The 25,788-nt window shown below is 42.8% G+C and overlaps 2 protein-coding genes across 5 annotated transcripts; one reads left to right on the top strand and one right to left on the bottom strand.

Moving 5' to 3' along the window:
- Nucleotides 1–471: 471 nt before the first annotated feature.
- LOC116413061 (endoplasmic reticulum metallopeptidase 1-like) lies at nt 472–18,633 on the bottom strand. Of its 4 annotated transcripts, none has more exons than XM_052899763.1 (15): nt 18,380–18,632; nt 18,057–18,149; nt 16,320–16,541; nt 15,455–15,602; nt 14,222–14,371; nt 6,969–7,125; nt 6,779–6,881; nt 5,998–6,118; nt 5,548–5,667; nt 4,633–4,818; nt 4,163–4,342; nt 3,626–4,005; nt 3,293–3,385; nt 1,853–2,306; nt 472–938 (listed from the first exon to the last, which is right to left on the bottom strand). In XM_052899763.1, exons 3-15 carry the CDS (start codon nt 16,539–16,541, stop codon nt 622–624), a joined length of 2,631 nt encoding a protein of 876 aa, XP_052755723.1. In that variant the 5' UTR covers nt 18,057–18,149; nt 18,380–18,632; the 3' UTR covers nt 472–621. The 4 variants fall into 4 exon arrangements, with proteins under 4 accessions (XP_052755723.1, XP_052755724.1, XP_052755725.1 ...); XM_052899764.1 differs by having other exon boundaries at nt 18,057–18,095; XM_052899765.1 differs by lacking the exon at nt 18,057–18,149 and having other exon boundaries at nt 18,380–18,633.
- Nucleotides 18,634–18,687: 54 nt separating this feature from the next.
- On the top strand, nt 18,688–25,501 carry LOC113513290 (enhancer of mRNA-decapping protein 3). The gene is made up of 5 exons (XM_052899767.1): nt 18,688–19,011; nt 19,085–19,233; nt 20,799–20,936; nt 21,023–21,449; nt 22,152–25,501. Exons 1-5 carry the CDS (start codon nt 18,857–18,859, stop codon nt 22,813–22,815), a joined length of 1,533 nt encoding a protein of 510 aa, XP_052755727.1. The 5' UTR covers nt 18,688–18,856; the 3' UTR covers nt 22,816–25,501.
- The last annotated feature ends 287 nt before the right edge of the window (nt 25,502–25,788 follow it).

Here is a 25,788-nt window from a genome sequence, read left to right as displayed (position 1 = left end):
TATGGTATGTATCGCCGAGTTGTATATTACATATACTCGGACAATCGATGGCTATGATTCCATAACAGAATAGCAAAAATGGAAACTTCATTGATGCGTACCTGTATGTACATGTCGTAAGCAGATTATTATTAGATTAACATGGAATTTTACAGGAAGTTATAGAATGGAGAATACTTGTACAGAGGAAAACGTTTGGACCCTACCAAACCTAGCGACGGGTTTTATTTCATTGGATAAAAATATCCGGTTATGTATATGGACAAATGCATGTAAAATATGATTAAGAAAATAAAAAATAAATGCAGTTCATATATACACCGATTAAGAAAAGGTCACTTGTGGTCCGAGTACGCGTTGATGTAAAGCTGTCGAGAGCAAATTATATAGAAAATATTACTCGACTGTTAGAGGGAAAAATATTGTGAATTCACGTGTGGATTTAAATTGTGCAACGATCTTATATTTACTTGTTTGTTCGTTACAATTATACAAATAGATAGTTCGCGGTAAATTTCCGACGCAGGCGACGGGGAATTTCGCTCGCCGTCGGCGGCTCCTCCCAATCGAGTGGACTCTTTACATCGGCGTAGGAGCGACGCAGGCTCGCTAGCAGGCCGGCTAGAGCTGGAAGAGGTGCAGGTCGACGTGCCAGCCGACGGGCGCGGTCCAGGCGGGCAGCGCGGCCAGCAGGCGCGCCAGCGCGGGCGGCGGCGCGGCGCCGACGGCGTGCGCCGCCACCGACAGCTGCGTGGAGCCGGCGGCGCCGCGCACCGACAGCCGCAGCGACAGCGGCGCGCCGCGCGCCGAGTGCAGCGCGAAGAAGTACGTGCGGCGCGCGCCCCACGCCGCCGCCGCCAGCGGCGCCGCCACCGCGTCCGACCACAGCAGCCGCGCCTCCTCCGCCGGCGACACGATCACCACCGCGTGCGCCGCGCCTGCGCACACGCACACTCACTCACTCACTCTCCAACACAACATCGTACACGACGCACTAGTAGTAGTACTACACATGTATATACCCGTCCGTACCGCGGCGTGCTACCTGTGCTCGCAACCAAATTGATCGCCCGGTTCACTACACATATATCAATGCTCTCAATGGTTTACATTTTTTCCATTTTGATAAACATCTGTTTAAAAAACACAAAAATATCTGATAATTGTTGAATGATCGTCTGTAATTTCCTTGATCAGATATTCACCTTTCTGATGACTATGAATAGATTGTTGCTCCTGTTGTTATATGACTTGTTTGCAGCTCGTGTCTAATACTTCATTAAATTTTCTCTTTAAATCTTTCATTGTTACGGGTATCAGTATTTTTATAATTTGTTTTAATGTTTACAAGTTATATATGAAATATGGAATTTCATAAAACAAAAGAATAATGTTTTAGTAATTTATACTGCCTCAAATGTAACCTTGTTCCCAATGTATTAATTTATTATTGGTTTTTATCTATAATGACTTATAATTTAATTTTTACAATCGGGTGATTATTTAAATATATAAATAAATGTATAATTATGTGGGTGAAAGCGAGTCAGTCTGTCTATTTTAATGAATTTATTAGGAATTTATTAGAATAGTTTTCGAGAGAAGTTGCGAAGAAATCAACTCGGCTCGATACGTACTGTTGCTAGTACACTGGGATCTCTTTAATTCGAATTTCGAAAGTTTGTCTCTCGCCCGGATTTGTCGCATTGATTAGACTTTTTTAAAGAACTGTAATAAAGTTTGTCGCGAGATATGTAGTGACAAGTAACAGTGGGTAGTGTTACTGTGGTGAGGCAACTGTGGTCGCAGATATAATATATAGGAGTAGGTGTGTACGGTAGTGGAGACCGACCGGAGACGTTGACGTGCAGGTGGTAGTCCCCGTGGTGAGCTGGCGCGGGCGTGGCGGCGGCGGCGACGGCGGCGGCGGGCGGGCGGGCGGGCGCGGGGCGCGCGTGTCCGGCGGGCACGAGCGCGCGCACGGGCAGCACGTACGGCGCGCCGCAGTACACCCAGCGCGCGCACTCCTGTCGCGCCGGGCTGGCGTGCCACCCGCCGCCCGCCGCCGCCGCCGCCGCGTGCGCGGCCAGCGTGCGCCGCGTGTTGGCGTCCAGCTCGGGCACCCAGTAGTAGTGCTCCACAGTAGCGGCGGCGGCGGCGGCGGCGGCGGCGGCGGGCGCGTGCAGCGTGCGCCGCGTGTGGAACACCATGAGCCGCTGCGGCCGCGCCGCCGAGTACGGCGCGTACAGCGCGCCCGCCGCCACCAGCGCCGCCGCGCCGCCGCCCACGCACACCGCCGCCCACGCCTGCCACCACCACCGCACCCCACCATTATATACTTTACTGACACCACTACCACGTCTACCCATAATATCCAACTCGGAGGACCACGTAACTCAGTATTATATTTACATACAGAACAAAAATAACTGTCAATAGTATTATTTCAAAAATGTATTTTCAAATCAAAAATTTAGTTTGAAAACAGATACTAGATGACGTTGTTGACAATCGTTAAAATTCGCTGTTATGATTTTCCTATATTCTGACAACCTGCCCTTAGAGAGAATTAATTAAACTATTCTATCATTTCTACTGCATTGTGGTTGTTTCATTCCACACCATCGGCAGCAAATTTTTGACTCACGGTACCTAGTTTTTCGTAGTCCTTCGAGCCGGATATTCACATAACTGTTCCTCAGCGTTTCTCAATTCAAACTTACAATTTTCTAATTCAGTTTTCGATTTTTTTGTTTCATGTCTCAGCAGAGTCTTTTCAAACTTTTTACTCACGCCACCTAAGTATTCAAGTATTTAACCAACTGAATGAGTACTGCATCTGTCGTGACAGATGGTTCAATTTCAACATTCTTTGATTGATAAATAGATAGATAGATAAATAATTTATTTGCATTACTTACAACATACAAACAACAATAGACATAAATGCATAATGAAAAAGATAAAAAAAATTAAATAAATTTGACATCTTAGAATACAGTTCTAGTGTAAAGAAACAGCATTGGCCACTTGTCCAGACGGACTACTCAACGTACAATCGAGATCATACGTTTTTCCACTGAGATAGTGGTGGGCCGTATACTTGCCACCTGATGGTAAGTGGTTACCCTAGCCTATGAACACTTGCAATACCAGCGATATTATGCATGCGTTGCCGACCCTGAAGAAACCTCTTTACTCCCTTTTGAAGAACCCCATGCAGTAGTCTCTTAGGAAATTTTCTGTGTTGTGACATGAATCGATCAATCAAAAAAATCAAGAAGCTAGTTACCAGTACACGTGGGTGCTCCGTGACGAGGATAAGCGGCAGCAGCCAGCTGGTGATGATGAGCACGAGCGCCGCCACCACCACACCTATCAGCACCTGATGCAAAGAGAACTGATTAGCATTAGTACTGGAATAAACGTAATTTTTTGGTATCAATATTTCGTCGACTGCGACAGGACGTCCTGACAGGTCGTTTTCACTCCTACGATATATAAGTCCTTAGTGTTTATTTTTGGGCAGTCGTCAGTTAACAAATGGACGCGGAAAATTTACTGCGGTACGAGAGAAAATCTGATGCCAGATGAACATATCGACAAATAGAGGAGGCGTACTCACGTCGGCGGGCAGCGGCGGCGAGCCGGCGCGACCGGCGATCGGCACGAGCGTGGCGAGCGAGCCGGCCGCCAGGTAGCACGACTGCAGCAGCGGCAGCAGCGCCGCCGCCGCCCAGCAGGCGGCGCGGGCGGGCGGCCGCGCCCGCGCCGCCGTGGCGGCCAGGTCGGCGGCGGCGGCGGGCAGCGCCCACAGCAGCGGCAGGAAGCCCGAGCGCAGGCCGGCCGCGGCCGCCGCCGCGCACGCCGCGGCCGCGCTCGCCGCCGCCGCGTCGTGGCGCGCGCGCGCCGCCCACCAGCCGCGAGCCACGCGCGCCGCGCCGTCCGCGCCGACCGCGCCGACCGCGCCGCGCCGCAGCTCCACCAGCCACGCCGCGCCCACCGCTGCCGAGCCGCACATGCGCATCAAAATACATCTTTCTAATGTGCCACCTTGTAGCCTGGCGAAATCATACAGCAAGCGGCTCCTCCCCTCCCCGGCTACTATGAAGAATGCAGGGTGCAGTATAGGCGCACGGCGTACGCTCGTGGAGTCACGTACCGGGCAGCGCGAAGAGCGGCACGAGCAGCCAGGGCCGCGCGTAGTAGGCGAGGCCGGCGGAGCAGGCGTGCAGCAGCGCCGCCGCCGCCGCCGCCGCCGCCACGCCCGCCGCCGCGCCGACCGCGCCGCGCCGCGCCGCCGCCCACACCACGCGCCACCACGCCGCGCGGCTTATGAACACTGCGCACACCACGCACTCGCATTGTTATTCATTACTGCGCTCAGCTTCCATAACGCGGAATGAAGGCCCTGAGTAGCTCGCTGCGGGCGCAAATCGGTCACAAACAAGTGGTCGACATGTTTAAATCTGTCCGGAGTGCGAGCGGGCGCGCTACGTCGTGCATAGTGAGTAAGTAGTAGCAGCGCGTTATGTATCGCGGCGAGCGGCGAGCGGCGAGCGGCGAGCGGCGAGCGCGCACCGCTACGTCATACCGACGGACATATTTATTGTAGCAAGGAAGAGTACTCACGTTCCTTAGAGGCGTGCACGGCGTTGCAGTGTATGTCGAGCACGACGAGCGCGAGCGTGAGCGCGGCCAGCGCGGCGGCGGCCGGCGCGCGCACCGCCACCACGAACACGCCGAGCACGTCGAAGAACACCGGCTGCCGCGCCGCGCTCTCCGCCGGCTTCAACAGCTCCTCGCTCGCTAGCAGCCCTGCGCCACACGCCACTTCGGCTCAGGAAACAGATTCTCTCCAGCCTCGTAAGAGATCCGTTCAATCCTTGAACTACCCCGGTCGGACTTATTCGACGAAGACTGTCGTGGCCGTAGCACACGACGCGTGTAAGACTTGTCCGGCAGAGAACCTGGCCGGTTGGTGCATATTCTATACCACATGTATTTTATATTCTATAGTGAGCTGCATTAAATATTATATATAGTCTTTATTGCACTAAAAGATATAGTAACAACAATAAGTTAATAATAATGTTAGCAAAATATTGCTCCTACTCTCATTTCACGATATAGCCCTGCTCCCGCATGTTCCTCTAACGCATCCCGCATCCAAGACAACACGCACACAGCAAGATCACAGCTGTGTAACGGTTAAGGTCGACTCGGTGACAATCCATGTATTCTTTTTTCATTTGCCTGAAGTAACAGTACTAACGCATCGATGTCTACCAGTTTTAAAGTGTAAAAGAAGGCCACGAAGAGGGGGTAGGGGTGATATGCTCGCGTAATAGTTGTCTCGGTAAAGGGCGTAAATTCAGGCTACACTTTCATTTTCGCAACAGAGGTAGCAGAGATATTCAGTGTATCAATGTGTGTGTCAGTCGCAGTCAAAAATATTGTAATGATAAAGTGCAGTATAAAATTGTAGATTGGAGCCGGGCACTAGCACACGGGCACCGCTACGAGGGCCGGTAGCATCGTACTGACCGTGCAGCAGCGCGAGCACGTTGTCGCCGGCGCGCTGCAGCACGGCGGGCGACACGCGCGCGGCCGTGTCCAGCGCCGTGTGGTACACGTACCCGTTGGCGCTCCACGCCAGGTCCACGCCTGCGCCCACGCACCCACGCACGCACGCACGCACGCACGCACGCACGCACGCACGCGCCCCGTAAACAAAAATACACCTAATTACTCACGGCAAAAACATTTCACGAACTATGGATGTATTCGACTGATAACAAGATAGTTAATATTTAAAAAGCGTAGCGTTGTTAATAATGGAGATACAACAGCCTTTTTGCTAGCAATATATTCTATCAGGTCGACCTCCATGCCGTCCCCCCTAGAAACCATTTCGGTTTATTCTTTATATTCTTTTATTACTTGTTCTAAAGCGTCACTCTGTTTTATGAAAATAGACAATACGAGCACGCTCACCGGAAAGGTTGCCGAAGTCGCGGAAGATGCGGAAGTCCGTGTCGGCGGGGATGAGGCCGCTCTCGAACATCTCCTGCGCGACCGACGACGCGAACGGGTGCGGCACCGCCGCCGCGTACACCTGCACACGCACACGCGCTACACACGCACGCACGCGTACACGCACGCACGCACACACTTGCACGCACGCGCACACACGCGCAAGCACACGACATGCTTGCTTGCTTGACAAGCTTGAAACCATATTAAAATTGCAACGCAAAAGACAAATTGGAACTTGTATCTTATGATTTATTTCGTGTTTTCCATCTCCTTTACTAGATCAATTATATATATAAATTTTATTGAAGTATTTAGTAAAAATATTTGATGGAAAATAAGATATTATTCTAACTTTGTATCGACTTATAAATAATGTCTACGTCACAATCTCCTTGTATTTTGTAAAGAACTAGTATTTCGTTGAGAGTGCAATGCGTCAGACAGTGTACGAGCCGGCCGGCGAGGCCTGCGTCCGACCCTCACCAATTTAACCTAATGCCACTATAAAGAGATTTATGAAATTTGGAGGATACTTTTAGAATAAGTACGCTTGCACATTATCATTGTGCGATTAATATACTTAATGTATGTGTTAACAATCAGTTAAATACACGAATAGCTGTCTAACAATGTGCAGTCAACTTAAGAAATGCAACGTAGTGATCTCAAATGAAATGCGAGGTATATACGTAAGTATTATTTGAGGAGAGATTGTGAGGCGGCGGCGGGCGCGGCGTACCTCTACGATCCAGGGGTCGTGCGGGCCGGCCTGGAACAGCACCTCGCGGCCGCCCGCGCCGCACGCCTCCATGTTGATGAACGCGCGCACCGACTTGGCCCACCTGCACACGCACACGCACACACGCACACGGTCAGGGCGGTCGGCTGGGCGGCGGCGGGGCCGGGGGCGGGGGCGGGGCGGTACGTACTCGTGCTGCGTGATGAAGGCGTGCGAGCCCTGCAGGATGTTCTCCTCGGCGCCGTTGAAGAGGAACACGACGTGGTGGCGCAGCGGGCGCGGCGTGGCGGCCAGCGCGCGCAGCGTCTCCAGCAGCACCGCGCACCCCGCGCCGTCGTCGCTCGCGCCTGCGCACGCGCACCACGCCAGTCAAACACACCGACGGACTCACCACGACGCATTCAAACCACCCTACGAGGGGGTTACAATGAATCGCTAGTAATGGAGTCAAGCCACCCCCTAGCTAGCAATATAACTTATCAGATCTACCTCCCCGCTGTCCGCCGGAATCCATCACAGTTAATTCTCGCTTCCATTTCCATTTCCACCCATTAAAAAAATATCGTAAAATCAATTGTTACTTTTCTCGCATATCTACCTACTGCCAGCTTTATTTTATACATACATACAAACTTATATACTGGCGTGTTTATTACGACAGTTAAAACGCCCATTTTTCCAAATTATAACAGTTTGCTTTACACAATCTGTCAAGTTTACTATTACCTTACGGATTGAGAGCAAGGGTCATATTAACCGACCTACGCATTTACATCGGCGGGTCATACAAAACATATCTGGTTGATTAAGATCCATGTACGGCAAGATTTGTAACCGCCCTGCCTCGTGAAGAAATATTAATCAGGTATACTCTATGCCTGAGATTACTCAATATTAAAAAGTTACGCCAATTTCAAATTATTTTGTCCGTTTAATTTGTTGATATGCCTTTGATGCGGGATCTCGTCAGGCTCTCTTTTCGCAACTTGCTTACCCACCGCCACAGTCACCACTGTGTGTCATAAGTGATAAATATGACAAACTTCGGATCGACGCCAACTATTTATTTATTTATTTAAACTTTAATGCACAGTAAAATTCTATGTACATTTGGCGGACTTAACACCGGACGGTGTTCTCTACCAGTCAACCATTGGGCAAACAGAGAAATACGTAGGCGGTGCATTTTTGAATAGAGAAATTTATATTTGATAAATTCATATAATATAATATGAACGTACATATAATATATTACAATAAATAAATATATATATATATATATATATATATATATATATATATATATATATATATATATATATATATATATATATATATATATATATATATATATATATATATATATATATACAATAAATACATAAAATATTAGTATATAAAACAACTGCAATAGAAGAGCAAATAGTAATCTATGATTCAAACAGTAACCAGCAGGAGAAACTTAAAGGGCAAGTGATTTTTCCAAGATATCTATTCACAGCGTCATGTCAGCCGACTTGGACTTGGATTTAAGCAGCGATTTTAATGTATCCAGTGCGTATAAAGGTGTGGTCATAAGTACCTCCCACTCGGGCTTACCGAGATTAAAACCGAGAAAGTTATCTATACGGGCAAACACTTACGTCACTCACGAACTAAATAGCTTGTTAATTGTATCAATTTTTTACACGTTTTACAATTACTGCAGTGCCTACCTCGTTATGACATGCAAGTATTCGATAGAATAGAATAAAATAGAAACATTTATTGCCAGTAAACTTACAATATAAAATATAAATAACATATACAAAAAGTGTCCTACACCCGGCAAAAGGAACCGGCTCAGCGGATGCTGTGAGCGGCCCAGCGCATAGTGAACAGCTGCACAGCGCTGGTTTTCAGCCAGTCCCTCTCTTAACAAAACAACCAAAATAGGTTTGTTGATGTAATAAAGGTTAAAACTGACAAAATATGGCCGATAAAAGGGCTACCTGTAACCTTAGAACAAAGAATTACGTAGAAGGAATGATAAAGTAAAAACTGTAAATCATATAGTTGCCTCCTTTATTCTTATGCAAATATAATTAGTAAAAAGAGGACGAAATATACACCATCATTTGCTATTTTCCTCAATTCATAGCAGGCTAGTGTACAGAAAATGTATATTGTAAATGTAATCTAGTAATGTAATATTTGTCAATGACAAATTTTACATTACTAGATTATATATTGGATACAGTTTATGTAGAAAGTATGCAAGCAGGTGGTATTTGAATTTGGTTGAGTTATACGGCCGTATAACATTTTCTATACATTAAATGCTGTGAATTGAAAAAAAAAATTGACCATATGTTATTTTGCCGTAATGTAGGCGTGCACGCGTTCAGACGGATTAGAATATCAGGATAATAGGAATAAATACCATCATCGGAATCTAACCCATACACATTTGCACATACATATTTGATCACTTGTTACATACCTACCCACTTATTCGTAAAAATACTAAAACGTTCTTTATCTATTCGGGTGTTTTGTCACTGTCGTTTAAATTGAGATATTAGTGCAAACGAAAAGGACAAAACACTTCAATAGTTAAAATAGATTTATGTAAAGTTTAACATTTTTATTAAGAAGAGGATTAATAGTTACCTAGTCATAATTGTCAATTCAACGATAGAATAAATTTAGAAGTAAAAAAACCCGCCTGCCAAGCGTGGCAACTACTGGCAAAACTCTCCTTATGGGGAAAGCTTATGTTCAGCAGTGGACAGTTAATGGATGAAATAATAATAATAATTAAACTATTTCACGTTTATGATTTTTTATCATTTAAGAACTCATTTGCTCAGCAATAACATTACAACATTTATTCCGATAAGCGACCTATAAGCAAAACAACGTCTGCCGGGTCAGTCAGTGTAATGTAATAATATCAAATTAGGTTAATATTATTTCAAACCGATTTCCACAGAGAGGTGACTTTTTTTATACAACTTAGAATGGCAAACAAGCTGACGGCCCATCTGATGGAAAGTGGTAACCGTCGCCTATAGACATGTGCAGTACCGTGGACATAACAGAGTATACTGTTTCGCCTATGATACCCCCCATGCGTTGCCATTCCTGAGGACTCAGGTGTTATTCTTCTGTACCCAGTAAATTCAATGCCATACCCCACCCTTTAAACCGAAACACAGCCATGCAAACACGACTGCTTCACTGTTGAAACATGAATTACATATACATATTCGTATGTAATTTATAATATTTTCAACTAGGTAGTGTAGTGAACAAATCGAGTTGCGTCTAATTGGCCGCTCTACAAATCGTATCAATTGAACAGCTAATGTGTTCAATTGCCACTTAGTACCCAGTTCGGTGTTCAAACGCTTTCAAATCGCCCACCGATAAGGTAGCGCGCCATACGAGCGGGCGCGGGCGCGGGCGCGGAAACAGGAACGGCAACCATGTAGACCGGTGTTTCCCAACGTGGGGCCCACGCCCCACAGGGGGAGCAATATGATAGTTAAGGGGGAGGCAATTAAAAATAGACTCGAAGCGATTTTAACTTTCTTATTCCGGGTCATTTAAATGCAATGCTATGAGTAGATATTGGTGCCAATTTGAACAAAAAAAAAAGTAAATAAAAAAAAAATACTGTAAATATTTATTAGGTATAATTTAGTTCGATAATATCAACTGGGTGATTAGAGTCGTCAAGTAAACTTTGTCGGAAAAAATTATGTATGGGAGCATAAAAAGTTTAGAAATGTTCAAGTGGGGCATGACACAAAAAACGTTGGGATACACTGATGCAGACAAACTTAAACTTTGAAGAATTTGATATCCATCTTGTAACATATACATAATGTTACAATTAAATTTAACGCCTATTCATAAGAGATGAGTAGAAATCATCTCTTCGTTATAGTACTAAGCTTTATAAAGTTATTAACGCTACAATATTCATTTAGTGCGAAATATTTATAATTACCTAATAACACCATGTATAGTGCCTGCTACCGTATTTCTTTATTTTTAATATGAAATCTTAAAGATAGATAGATACTCTTTATTGTTTCCTCCAAAAGATTACAATAGTAAACTTATTATAAATATAAACAATTACAAGAAATAATCACAATGAGAAAACATTGGGCGACTTTATCACTAAGAGCGATCTCTTCCAAGTAATCTTTAAACTACATATATTAACGTAAACTTGTGGCAAACATCTGACAGCAACTGTCATGTACAGATCTAAAGATCTGAAAATGCAAGCTTTCCTGCCTCATGGTAGATATGCAGTAGTATTTATAATGTGATAGTTGATAAAATAAGGTGCTTACAATATCACACAACTGGGGGAAAGGGATTGTTAGTAATGGAGACTGAGAATCCCATTGCTAGCAATATACCCAACCAGGCCGACCTCCATGCGGTTCTCCCTGGAAACTATCATGGTTAATTCCTGATGAATTCATCATGATGGGCTAATTGGCCTGTTTCCATTCTCATCTATCACACTTCACTGGTGCTCTGTCAGAGTATCCCGTTAGCGCAGGCGGGGTTACCATACCATTTTCACCCTTAAAAAAAAATCACTCAACTACCATTTGCTTAGTACAATTATGCGTACAAATTAACTCCTTTGCTTTTCCGACAATATGTCATAGGACATTCGTCCTTCTGTTATTTTAGTATTGATAAACAAAACTCAGGTCGAGTGAGCGTAGTCCGCTCGCGCCCGTGCCCGCGCCCGCTACCTCCGTCGCTTGTCCGTGTGACCGCAGCCGCTCGATGCGTTAGCGATATAGTAGTGTAAATAGTGTACTAATTAAATTATTTGTGCATACATTTATACGCACACGCCGATTTTATTATGAGGGATATCATAATAGGTTAGGTCAGAGTCAGTATGAAAATATTAACTTACACTATGTAACCTTCTTTAAAAGTACAAAATGGCTACCGAGCGTGCTGTTTGCCTACGTACTCTTACGTTATTTAATCAAATGTAAAAAATACAGTATTTACCTTTGATAAAGTAGCTGAACTACTCCCACTTATCGATCACAAATGCCATCCGTTTTTTTAATGGATGATAATGGAATGGTAATGGCGGGGCACCAGTGAGGGGTGATAGATGAGAATGAAAAGGCAGGTCAGTTAGCCCATCGTGATGAATAAACCTGGAATTCAGCACGATGGTTTCCAGGGGGACCACGTGGAGGTCGACCTGACAGAGTATATTGCTAGCAGTGGGATTGGTAGTCCGCATTATTAAAAATCTCTCCCCCCTCCCCCCAAACGTCGTGAGTTAGATAAATAATAGTATTACGATAACAAATAACTATATAGAGAATCCGTTATCAACACCGACTTGTTATCATAATAAACAAAACAATACATTGTATATACGTCCATTGCAAAAAAATATAAAGTAAAAATATTGTCGTTGTCGTGTCAAGAGCTGCAGGTGGAAGATAGGTCCGTCGCGTTCAAATGGGCACAAGGCCGTTCTGACGTGACGCACGTTTATATTAGCCACGGATGGTTGCACCGCTCCACCAGCCAGTGTCGTCCAACAGAACGTGGCCATGCCAATCACCAAACAGGGGGTGAATTATAATAAAATTGTAACTGTCTACACATAGAAAATATTTAAAAAATGAGGTATTTAATAGGAGCAATAGAAGCAAAAAAAAATAGAATTTTTATTTGTGTGTCGATCTGTATGTTTGTTTCCGTATCACGTAAAACAAATAACAACACCCCTAATAGGGGGGATAATGGATTGTTAAAAATGGGGATTAGTTATCCTATTGTTAGCAATACACTCTGTCAGGTCGACCTCCTCGCGGTTCCCCCTGGAAACTATCGTGTTCTATTCTAGGTGTATTCATCACAATAGGCTACCTTTTCATTGTCACCTATCATCCATCACTAGTGCCCTGCCAGTGTATACCGTTAGCGCAGGTTACCATTCCATTATCATCCATTTAAAATAAAAAAAAAACACCCCTAACAAACTGTAGCTCCCCTGGTGTTGAAGACGTCCATAAGCTTCAGCGACCATGTCCCATCAGACGGGCTGTACGTTTATTGCCACATTCGTGGTATAGAAAAAAATAATTGCTGCACCAAATTGAACGCGATTTTCATTATTGTATTCTTAATGGTCTTATATAAAAACTGGTGTTTGTTTTACTTTGATATGCTGTCTGGAGATCCGTAATCATGTATTTCATTGGATTTCACACTCCTGAACATTGTTAGCAATGGAGTTCAACAGCCCCAATGCTAACAATATGCCCTATTAGGTCGACCTCCACATGGTTTTCCCCTGGAAACCATTGTGAACAATTCTTGTTGAATTTGTCACGATGGAACAACTGACCTGCTTCATCCTCACATTTCACTGGTATCCCACCGGTGTATACCGATAGCACAGGTGGTGATACCATTCCATTATCATCCATTAAAAAAAACCTACAAGTCGGGACAAGCGATAAACATTTACAAAATATCATTAAACTCGGTAGAGTGGTTCCCGAGATAAGCGCGAACGAACACTGTGACACGGGATTAGCAAATTGATTAGGTATACGATAAGGTGAGCACGACACGGCGAGCAGTGCGCCGCCGACAGCGACGTGAGGACCGCTGCTAGCACGCGGCATCGCGACGCGGTGAGCAAATGATCATACCCGCAGCAATAATTAGGAACGGGGTAATGTTTTTGGCTAATCAATTAGTACTCCTCCACGTACAAGCTGTATATTTTTTAAAAAAGTTCGATTATAACGTCTGTTCAACTTTGTTGCGAAAATTTATGATCCCATGGGTATTTTAGGACCTGTCGTAATAAGAGGTAAATTATTCTTACAAAAAATATGGAAACTAAAGTTAGGATGGGACGAAGATTTACCTAATTCGCTTAAGCAAGAATAGACCGTTTTGTGTACACTCTTAAAGTATTGACAACCAACGTCCAAGGGCATCTAGTTACAGATTTTATGAGACGAATTAATAATTTAGGATTTGTTCTATAAAAAACACAACTTTAATTGTATCAAAATCATTTATATTTATTTAAAAACGAACCGATTTTGATAAAGTTTCTATGTGACCAATTTGAACGTATATCGTTTCATATATAAGAGAATTTTCCAAATTTATTTATAAATGATAGATAATAAAGGCCCTCGTTTTCTGAAGTCGGTTAGGAATAAAGAGATTATAGAAAAAATATTGTACCTATGGGAGTAGCCACCCTCTTTGACATAAATCTCAGATTATAGTGTGCATATAATAATACAGTATATTCAGATCGATGCAAACAGACAGACACACTTGCTGTGCAGGTGGTATACTGTCAACTAGAGTGTTGAGTACATCGCTACACTGAAAGATAAGCGAGTATTGCTGTGCACTAACCGGGGCTGCCGGCGACGGTGTCGAAGTGGCAGTTGAGCAGCAGCGCGGTCCGCTTGCCGCCCCCGCCCCCGCCGCCGCCGCCGCCGCCGCCGCCCACGCCCCTCACCCGCACCACCACGTTCTGTATGTCGTGGTACACGTTGTTCATCCCTGTACACACACAAACACATTATAGTACATCATTAGTGTATGTTTTATAATTATCGTCGCGTTATAATTAAATCGTGTTTTAGACTAGTTTCTAGCCCGTTACTTCGTACGCGTGGACTTCATATGAAAAACCCCAGTGAAATAGACAAATTTCAAGATAGCGTATCAAGGTAAAACAAGCACCGGATCATAAGCGAGACCTTGAGAAACACAACTGTGAAAATCATATCCGATTTGGTGTAAGTGTTTGCGTGCAGCTGAAACAAAATAGGCAGACCGGCACACAGACACAGAGACAATATTTCTAAAAACTATTGTTTCGGTTTTTATTGCTGTTGCTCATATTAAGTCCTCTCACATACATTTTTCTTAAATGTCTCCCATACCAATGTCCCGTGCCATACAATGTCTAGTTAAAATGTTATTACATTAGTAAGATCAGCTACTTCTTGCTTTCCCGTGGGAATCGTGAGAGGCGACTAGGAGAACTTAATAATAAGGATAGGCACCAGCGTCCCTCTTAAAACATCACCAAAGCCTAACTGCGGTTGCCAACCTGTCTGGCCAGCGTGACAAATATTGGCTAAACCCTCCTTATGACGGAGGGCTATGTCCAACAGTGTGCAGTTCACGGCTGATACGGCGATGATGACACTTAAGAATATATTTTTTTATTGCTGTCAATTCATACTGTACATACATGATGCTCATATTTTACTATACATGATTAAAAACAAAACCACTATCAAAATTTAACCATGTAGATATATTCTTTATTGCACTCGAACAATAGATACTGCGATTAGTTTAACAACTTGTTAGCAAGGGATTAGCAAGATAACCATGTACTGTTGTGTAGGTGATTAAAATAAACCCTTATGTAAAGGGGGGGGGGGGAAGGGGTTGTTAGTAATGGAGACTGAGAATCCCATCGCTAACAATATACCCAATATACACTGGTGCTCCTCCAGTGTATCCCGTTAGCGCAGGCGGGGTTACCATACCATTTTCACCCACAAAAAAAAAACCCTTACGTAAGGTAGTGTGTGCTACTACTGTCATTAGAGAGTTGCAGGTACAGACCGTCGAAGAAGGCGAGCGGGAAGGCGCCGCTGGCGGTCTGACGGTCGAGGTCGACGCGGTTGTGCGGCGAGGCGGTGCGCGCGATGTCCTGCACCGCCTGCACCAGCAGCCGCACCGCCGCCACCTCGTTCTCGTAGCTGCCCGCCACCTGCCACACCGCAGCCTCCTCACACCTCGCTTCACGCTCGTGTTACGACAGCGAGCGCGCTACGCGCAGTCGGACAGATAGACCGAGGCCAGTATGCTTACAGTCCACCCGGTCGATTGTTAGCTACGAGGTATAGCGGCTTCATTGCCCTATAGCCCTGTCAGATTGACCTCCACGTAGCTCCCGTTTATAAACTATCGTATTTATTTTCTGGCGATCCGTTAGGAGGGGCCAACCAGACTTCACCCTCACCTATCATTGCTTACTAGTACCTCTCCAGCGTATACCGATAGCGCTGGTGAATTTACATTCCTGTTATCATATATGTCATAAAATAGCCCAACCGATGGGAACTGCAACCATCACCTGCAGCAGAATGCATATCATCTGCTAACGTTTATTTATTTATTTTAAAAAAGTAATTAGTCTTTACCTTAGCGTCAGAGATCATTCCAGTTATTAAAGTAACCTACGTACTAAAACAACAATAGACGTTTGTTTCCATTATTAGCATCATGAATTGTTGGTACAATTAGCTAATTATTATAATGGTATCACATCCTTGGCATTAAAGCCTGTATTGTTATTGTATTTTTTACATTAACTTATAACCCTTCAATGATACAGTAATAACAGATGTTAAGTTGTATATAGAGGTAACTTAACCGATGGATACGTAGATAGCTGGTTACATGTTCATATATAGAATTTACAAACCCTGGGCCCGATGGAAGTTAAATTGACGAGGTGCTCGTGTGCGATCTGCCCAATGAACCGGTGTGGCGGCGCGGTGTCTCGCGTGAGGGGCTCCGGCAGCGCGTGGTCGATCTGCAACACCAGGTAGTAGGCGCCGACGGTGGCCGCGATCGCCGCCGCGAGCCACCACGTCGACAGCGGCGGCCGCGGGAGCACATTCTCCTTCACTACCTTCCCTGACATCTGAGGACCAGTTCCACATGTTAAATACGCACCAATGAACGGCCACATGTTTCACAGATACGGCTACACATTAAGAATAAACTAAACCTGTTTAGAATTATCAAAAATAATCTAGGTACAACATACACACAAAAGACGAGGTTGAAAAACCACAATTTTTTTAATTAAGTTACATATAAATATTAATAGTTTTTCTTATATTTGTTGTTATTATCAGATATTTGGTTTAAATAGCCTACTCTTTTAAATTCTATGGCATTCTCCAAAGAGGTCTCAATTATGCTCACTCAGGCAAATAATAATAGATATTTTCAATTATTATTATTATGGGCTTTTTAACTGAATGGACAAAGAATACAATATTTACATATGAAATGTTTTAGGCCTATGATGAGTATTGCTACAGTACCAATTACATAAATTATGTAAATACTAAGAGTAAATATTACAGAGTATAACTGGATTTGAATAGGGACAGTGCAATCCTCTGTTTTTTTTTGTCATTTTCTTTTGTCAAATTTTCTGTCATTTAAAGAAGCTGATTTATTTATTCAACTTTTAAGGGTATTTAAAGAAAAATTTATATTAGAAATTTTGACAATTTTCGAGTTCATCTAATTTTTAAATGTAACAATTTTATGTTTTATAGACCATCAGAATCAGAAAATTAGTTGATATTGTTCCTTACAATAAAGATGTCGCTGTGACAACAAATTGAAATTTTATTTTTACAAATACTTTAGTAAAATGTCATTTCAGAATTGTCCACATTGGTACATAAAGAAAATAAATATTTAAGAAGTTAGGTTCTTTACATACATTCTAGTAGTAGCTGTTATTTAATAGAGTTTTTAACACTTATTCAAATATTTTTTTAATGAATTGTAATTTAAAAGTTGTAGTGTTCAAAAATTTGGTAAAAAAGAGTGTAGTAAGCAGCAGATAAATTAATATTAAGATTATACTTTTATTATCATTGTAGGTAGGCCAGTGCAGGGAAGTCAAAAGAACATACATATGTACATAATGTTACTTACTATTTGAAATAAAGTAGTTAAATAATAAAAACAGATTGAAAGTTTATTCCATTGATAAAGAGACTGAGTTTGCTTCTCTATCTAAGTAAGATAGATGACAACAGATCTGATTTAGACAGTGGACAACTACTGATGGTGAGATAACAATAATAAAAAATATAGACAATGATAATGATGTTGACATGTAGTGAGTCTAAAGTACATGAATCAGTCAGGACAGACAATAGTTTGGAATATTATTTTTAAATATGGAATGCAGATTCACACAGAAATGTAGATCCAAAATAAGACAATAAAACTACAGAACACTTCCTATAATTCAATCCTGCATACTCATATTGACAGATTTCAGTACTAATTTGAACATGCGGCTCTGTGAGAGTCCAGCAAACATTTTAAACAAATGTTTGTTTGTAATTAAAATATTTGTTATTAATCAGAGAGTGATCCAAACAAAGAATAAAATATGTATACTTACTTAGTGTGAATGTATGAAGACAGATCAGTGGGAAGCCTCCTAGGGAACATGAATTAGTAGTCTTATTCTCTTACAGATTATTATTTTGTTCACCTACAAGTAAATCAAACTTATTTAATTAGCCACAACTATCATACAATTGGAAACAAATTATAAATTACATTAAAAAATCCTAATAAATTATGGAAGTGGTTGCTGTTAAATAGTACTTCCATAATTTTGTTATACACTTTTAAACAGGCGATATTGTATAGATAAGTAGATCTGTTTATACTTCTTGTTTTTATAATAAAAAATATTTTAGTTTGATATCATTAACTTACCCTAATTAATTACAAATTTAGTCATAATAGAAAATAAGTATTTTAATTTATATTATACAATTAATCACGTATTTTTATTTTATAATTCAAACGAATTATTAGATAACAATCAATTTCCACACAAGCAAAGTATACTACAAATGAAATGCAACTGAAAGTCCGAAAGTGAATGAATGAAAATTAAATGAAATTGACTGAAAATTGATTGAACTAGATACTGAAACAAGGATTTTTTGAACTGAAAAGTAATTAATAATGACAACTATCATTGACATGACAGTTTGCTTGACAGATACTGTATGACAAATCCTATAGATTCTCTGTACCCGTCCTGTCATCTTACCGTTTTCCAAGTGTGGGATATGATTGTTTTGTTGTTATTATTAATATCGATTCAAAATAAATAAGGACATATCATCAAAGAGAGGAAGAAGAATTATACACTACATATCAATCCTGACACATGTGTGGTAAAAAATGTCGAACTGGATTGGATATGCCGTGTCGGTCAACTGTGGTGAACCTCTTGGTTGCTACCAAGGCACTATTCTAGAAGCAGATGGTACAACAATAACTCTCACTAAAGCCTTTCGAAATGGTTTTCCATATCCTAAAGCTCAGGTTACGCTAAAGTAAGTATAAAAGTGTATGATGAACTTGTGGAAAATTTTATACGATTTAAAACGCTTGAATACTTGTTTGTAGTGCTGCAGATATAAAAGACTTAAAAATCATCGAGGCCCGGCCGGAGCCTGCGGAGCAGACACATAGTACAGTAGCGGTCACAAAATCGCATAAGAAAGGACAGCGTGCCACGGTCTGTGAGAATTTACAAGCAAACCCCAGTAGTTCAGGTATTGTCCATTTCGCTGTGTTTCTTATTATACTTTAACTATAATAAAAACTATATATAGTGGAGTGGTTGGTAGGTCCTGTGGTGCAGGGGAGACGCTAACCCCTTAATACAACCCCACTGACAATTTTTCAGGGGTCTTCACAGTTCACAGCTGTGCCACTTATTACGGTCATTGAAATGCAAGCAAAATTGTATCAAAAGTTTCATAAAAAATATTACAGTTTTAGATTATCTTCCTGTATTTGTTTGCAAGATGTTGCATGATATAACATCTTGTATCTATTTGATTTTAATAATTAAAGCATATTATTTATCATGTATGTTTATTGTTGGAACATTATACAGTTGTACATTTAAAATTTGTATGGACTTTAATTAGTTTGGGCTTGGTAATAAAATTAAAAAAAACTCATAGTCCAGGATACGTCTGAACAGGAGGCTGTATGGAAAGAGGAGGAGTTGTAATGTAAACATGTTCACTCACCTGACATAAAACCAGACTGGATATTTCTAAGTACCCTCATGCACAATATATGACAAGTTGCAGGGAAAGTTTTTCAAAGTTCTTCAATGAACCATACTTCAACATGAAGACCTCTATGTACTGGCTACAATTTACTGATTTTTTTAGAGACTGAGGGTTTTGTCTATGCAATACAGGATTAGGTGGTTAAGACGAACACTTACCAAATGCACATTCTGAAGTAAGGCATTGAGGACATCTGTAGGGCATGTCACCATCCTGAAATTTCATTCAGGCATTTGCTTTTGGGTTGTTTAGCTCTTGCCAACACTAAGTACTTGTAAAAACACAACCAGATAACCAAAATACTCCACCAAAAAATAGCTCTCAGGTATGGCCTTGTGAATAAGAGATTGCCATACTGTAAGGCTTTACGGGGACTGATCCACTATTATGGACTGGACTGCCTTTGCAAACAAATCTGATATTGTGGTGTGGACTGGGTACTCATGAGATTGTTTTTGGTGACAGTCACTATACCACATGATGAGAACCTTATGAAAGCTGAAATCAAGAAGAAGAGGAAATATCTCGACTTGGCTCATGAGGTGACCGAAATGTGGGGGGGTGTCATCCGCTAATATCATCCCAATTATTCTGTCAGTGAACGGTCTTATCCCAACCAGTCTAGAACAATATGTTGGACGGTTGGGATTCTGAGACGGCACACTCCTAAGAAAGATGCATAAAGTAGTGATCTTGGATATTGCTTACATAGTACATCGGTTTCTCTCCCTGGGGCCCTGAACCCTGGTGGATTGTGTTTCTAATTTGCCATCTCCTCTCCTTAAGAGGAGAGATGACAATTTTGTTGATAGAATAGTCCATTTTTGATCTTTATCTTGGAAAACGTGGCCACTCCTTTCCATTTCAGTGTTAAAGCATGTTGAGCATCTGTTAATTTTTCTTGATTTAAGAATGTTCTGTTCCACGGAAGGAGCATATAATGTAATTGTTATTATTAATTTATTACAAGAATTCAGTGAAGCATTGTGTTGCACTCGGCAAATATGTACACTGAGATGAAACAATAAATGCAGGTAACCAGACAACAGCGACTGCAAGTGGGAGTAACAACAATAAAAGTGGAAACAGTCGCACACCCAACCAGGGCCCTGCAAGAAGTAAGCCAATCGATATACAGAGCACACGCAGCAATAAGAATAATACGCATGCAGGTAATATAATTATAAATAATTAAAAAGTGTGTAAAATTCAAATATTCAGTCATAAGTAATCATGGTAACATTGTTTCATTTGTCAGGGAGTTACGGTAACACAGGCTCGACGCCCAAGTACCGCGGGGCGGGCGGCGGCAGCGGCGGGTGCGGCGGGGGCGGGGGCGGCCACGAGAAGGCGCGGCGCCGCAACGAGGCTTGCTTCGGGGAGGCGGCCGACGCCGCGCTCGCGGACGACTTCGACTTCGAGGGCAACCTGGCGCTGTTCGACAAGCAGGCGCTGTGGGAGCAGATGCGGCAGTCGCACCGGCCGGACCTGGTGCGGCAGGCGGACGAGCTGGGCAAGTTCCGGCACGACGAGAACGTGCTGGGCGGGCCCGCGCGCGCCGCCCGCCACGCCGTGCGCGTGCCCGACGCGCTGCGCGGCGAGCTCGACTACGTCACCGACGACGGGCTGCTCGTGCCGTCCGTCGTGCCGCACCTGCGCTACCGGCTCTGGGACGAGCTCTGGCGGTCAGTCCCGTCTCCGCTTCTTTTCTTTCTATTTCTATGGCGCATTCTATGCTACTATTTTTCATAGGTGACTTTCACGAAAAAGAAATATGTCGTTTAATTACATCTCTAACTGTGAACCGATTTCAGTAACTTTCACTCTCTGTCATATTTTTACAAGAATGGAATCTATACTTGTAATAAATCTGTAGAGAGGTCAATTCTGTACCTGAAATATATTTCCAAAATAACTATCAGGGGGTGATCAGTGATCGATACTGATGTCAAAAATGCAATCAGTAAAATTTTTGTCTGTCTGTCTGTATGTTTGTTATAGAAACAAAAACTACTCGACGGATTTTAACGAAATTTGGTACAATTATTCTTCATACTCCTGGCCAGGTTATAGTATATCTTTTCATCAAGCTACGATTAATAGGAGCAAAGTAGTGAAGGGAAATGTTGGGAAGCGGGAGAAGTAACTCTATTTTTAAGCTTCCGTCGCGTGAGCAGCCTTAGTTGCCACTTTTTAAAATGTAAAAATGTCCACTCGTGCGACGCCAGGACGGGCCGCTAGTATATCATATTTTTCCGGGAAATGAAATCTCGTGGATTACTAGGTGAAATATTGGCATGGGTAGTAGTGGTCGCGTGAGTGGTAGTGAGTGGTAGTGAGTGGCAGTGAGTGTAATGGCTGGTGGCGGGTGGCGGTGCACGGTGCAGACACGAGATGGGCGAGAGCGCGCTGGTGCTGCTGGCGCGCGCGGCGGCGGACGTGGCGCTGCGGCTGGTGGGCGGCGGGCGGCGCCTCGAGCCGCGCAACGCGCACCAGGCGCCGCGCGTGGTGGCGCTGCTGGGCGGCCACGCGGCCGGCGCGGCCGGGGCGCTGGCCGCGCGCCTGCTGGCCGCGCACGGCGCGCGCGCCGCCTGCCACGTGGCCGGCGCCGCGCCGCGCGCCGCCGCGCTGCGCCGCGAGCTGGCCGCCGCCGCGCTGGCCGGCGTCGAGCTGGCGCCCAGCCTGGACGCGCTGCCCAGCGCCGACGTGCTGCTGCTGGCGCTGCACGACGTGCGCCGCGCCGACGCGGCCGCCGCGCCCGCCGCGGCCGCCGCGGCCGCCGAGCGCCACGACGCCGCGCTGCGCTGGGCGCGGGCGGCGCGCGCCGCCGTCGTGGCGCTGGAGCCGCCGGCCGCCGGCTGGCCGGGCGTCTCGTGCCGCGCCGCCGTGCTCGCGCTGCTGCCCGCCGCGCTGCCCGCCGCGCTCGGCCGCGTCTACCTGGCCAACGTGGCGCCGCCGCTCGTGCTCTTCGACGACCTGCACATCACCTACCGTCCGCCCTTCGGCGCCGCCGCCGTGCTGGCGCTGCACGCCGCCGACGACGCCGACTGAGCGCCGCGCCGACGGTGCCGCCCGCTGACCCCTGTGGAAAATGGACGTGTGCAAACATTCATATCGACACAATCCGCTCGTTACCTTTAACATGAGCCTGTCCATGTAAGAGAAGAATATAGCTGATTCAAAATAATACTACGACTCGGGATAAAGTTTCAAATTATCCTTGTTTTCTTTTATATATAATAGTATAAAATTTCTTGACAGTGCCAGGAGAACACCTCTAGTTGTATTCTTACTCTACCACCACATGGACAGTCAACTATTACATTGTTTGTATTATAAATATCGACTACCATTTTCCATATTGGCCACTGGCTAAAGCTCACACTTAGTCTCTAAGGTGTCTGCGGCAGTGTTCTGTATTGTTATCTCGATAAATGTAGAACCCTGTGTATAAACTTTGTGATAAACGGTTAAGTTTTAGAAAACATTTTATTATTTCACAAGTGAATGAATATGACTAGCTAGGCTTGGTAAGAAAGCTGCGCATACGCTCGCCCTCTGTCATGATAGGCGCTGAGCAAATGACACACTTGTCCACGGAAGAAAAATTTTCTATGAAAAAATTGCCAGAGACTCGTGTATATTATGTGATGCAATTGTTTGTGTTCTCTTTTGACAGACATAGAATATTAACAATGTTCATTCCTATGTTAGCTAATGTCTGAATTTTCTGTAAATTCTCAATACTTCAAATGTTCTGATAGCGACAAAAATAATGGATCACGTAATAAGATTCTTATTGAACTAGCAACAAAATTTTTAATATCGATAGAAGAGTACATATTAGGAAGTTATAAAAGAAAAATTATTATTACATAGTTGATAAGTCATTATTTGTCTATTGTTACATGTTACGTCATTACACTTCACTTTTTATTTGCCGTAAAACGGGGTGAATAGCATACATTTTTTATCTTTGACATAGATTTTCATGATTTTTCTGAATTAATACGAGACATTAATTATATTATTATACAACTCGAGATTTAAGATAACAGAAATGCTGTTTATTTCTTTAATCGTATCTATTCAGTGGACATGGGGCTAAATTAAACGACGTACGGGGTGAATAGAAAAATTGGTCAGGGCTGTCAGCTTTTAAATCGCATAAGTAGATTTTATTATTACTATTATTAAATTAAAAGATACCCATTTTGACGAGTGAAACCAAATTCATAATGCATGTCTAATTTGATTATACACAAAATACTGTATGAAATGACTGATGTAGATTGTCCTTTTGTGTTTAGTACTGAGTTACTGAGTAAATTTGTAATATATACCTTCACATTTAATTAAACATTGAGCGTGTTACGAAATTGTTACTGGAAAGAAATTACTAAAGAAACATTAAAAAGTAGATCACAGATACCTATAAATTTTTGTTAAATATTTTGTCAGTTTTAATTTGACTAACTTCAAGAAACTTAAGTGAACATAAATAATTTATTGTGAAAATTAAATTAACGTAAAGCGATTCTATTCACCTAATTAACTCTATACACCCCGATTTACGGTAATCATACAAATATTGAAAAAAATAATATTTTTGTAAATTGTAAGATAATAGAAGCAGTGGCGTACTTATATATGAATATTCCTAAGTATCGATGACGAGGGTAGTGTCTCGTGTGCGCAGGCCCTTAGCAGTGGTTCAAGTGCGCATGTTCCTTACTATATACGAACGAGGTAAACTGAAGCCAAACTTATTTATTATCATAACTATAATTTTCATTAGACAATAATAAAAGACTATATTGATCGTAATTTAGCAAGCACATTCATGAAATTGTACAATTTCCTGCACAAGACACCTGATCACGATATTAGAATCTCAATCCGGCCTAAAAATTTGTTTTATTAATTTCAACTTTTTACTTATGTTATTTAAATATTCATAAATATTTTTGTTGGCCTTAACTTGTTCTACCAAATGTCTCGCCTTTCTAATTTATGACAAAGACCGATTCAAGATTTAATAATTTTACAGAAATATCGAAAAGTGAACAGTTTTGTATTTCGAATTGTTTATAATAACGATTATTTGCCGATCGTAAAGGACGTTAGGTCATTTTGTATATATTTGTGTGAAATCGAAATTTGCCTACTACCGATTTTCTGGCTCGGCGCTGGCAACACTTGGTGTCATTTTCCCGCCCATATTTGTTCACTGGTAGGATGTTGTAAAACGGTCGTTAATTATGATTACACCTGTATATATGTAAGTGTGCATTAGGATTATATTGTGTAAATGCATTTTTGGATGGTGTTTGTGCACGTTGTATATATTAGGACTAAATGACTTGAAACGATACTAATCAACAACTCGTCTCGTCTCGTCGTATTGCTTTTTGAATGGACGCCTCTTTTCTGTATTGAATTGAATGTTTGAGAAGATACTTCAGTAATATGGCACATGTACCTACAGTATACATTATGTTTTGTTAAATTGCAGTATTCAATTATTATATACTTGTACGCTTAATGTGGTAGAACATCGAAGTTTACACACAATAATGTACCGTTAATTATATTTACGTTGAGGCATTTTTTAAAATCGTGTTCGTCCAATATAGATGAAGATGATTGGGAAATAAAATGATGTCTCATAATTAATTCAATTAAATAGTTTTCGATACTCATTTCTGAAAATAAAATAAACTGAATCTTAATCAAAGACTGCCTTTTAATAAACTAAACTACCATCGTCATCATTTTAGCCTCAATCCGTCCACTGGTGTATATAGGCCTCCCCCATAGACTGCCACAAGGAACGGTCCCTAGCCACCAGTATTCACTGACTCCCTGCAATGAATTTGAGGTCGTTATTCCATCTAGGGGTGGGTTGCCCTACCACCCGCCACTCAAGATTCCTTTTTCCCCATTGGTTGTTGCTTCTGCGAAGCTGCTCGAGCTGCTCGCCGCTAGAAATAGCAGGCGGACAGTGGTACACCCATGCATATA

The sequence above is a fragment of the Galleria mellonella genome, unplaced genomic scaffold (assembly GCF_026898425.1).
Source record: "Galleria mellonella isolate WM207_F2 unplaced genomic scaffold, CSIRO_AGI_GalMel_v1 utg63, whole genome shotgun sequence".
NCBI lineage: Eukaryota > Metazoa > Arthropoda > Insecta > Lepidoptera > Pyralidae > Galleria > Galleria mellonella.
This window is presented reverse-complemented; position numbering and strand designations above follow the sequence as displayed.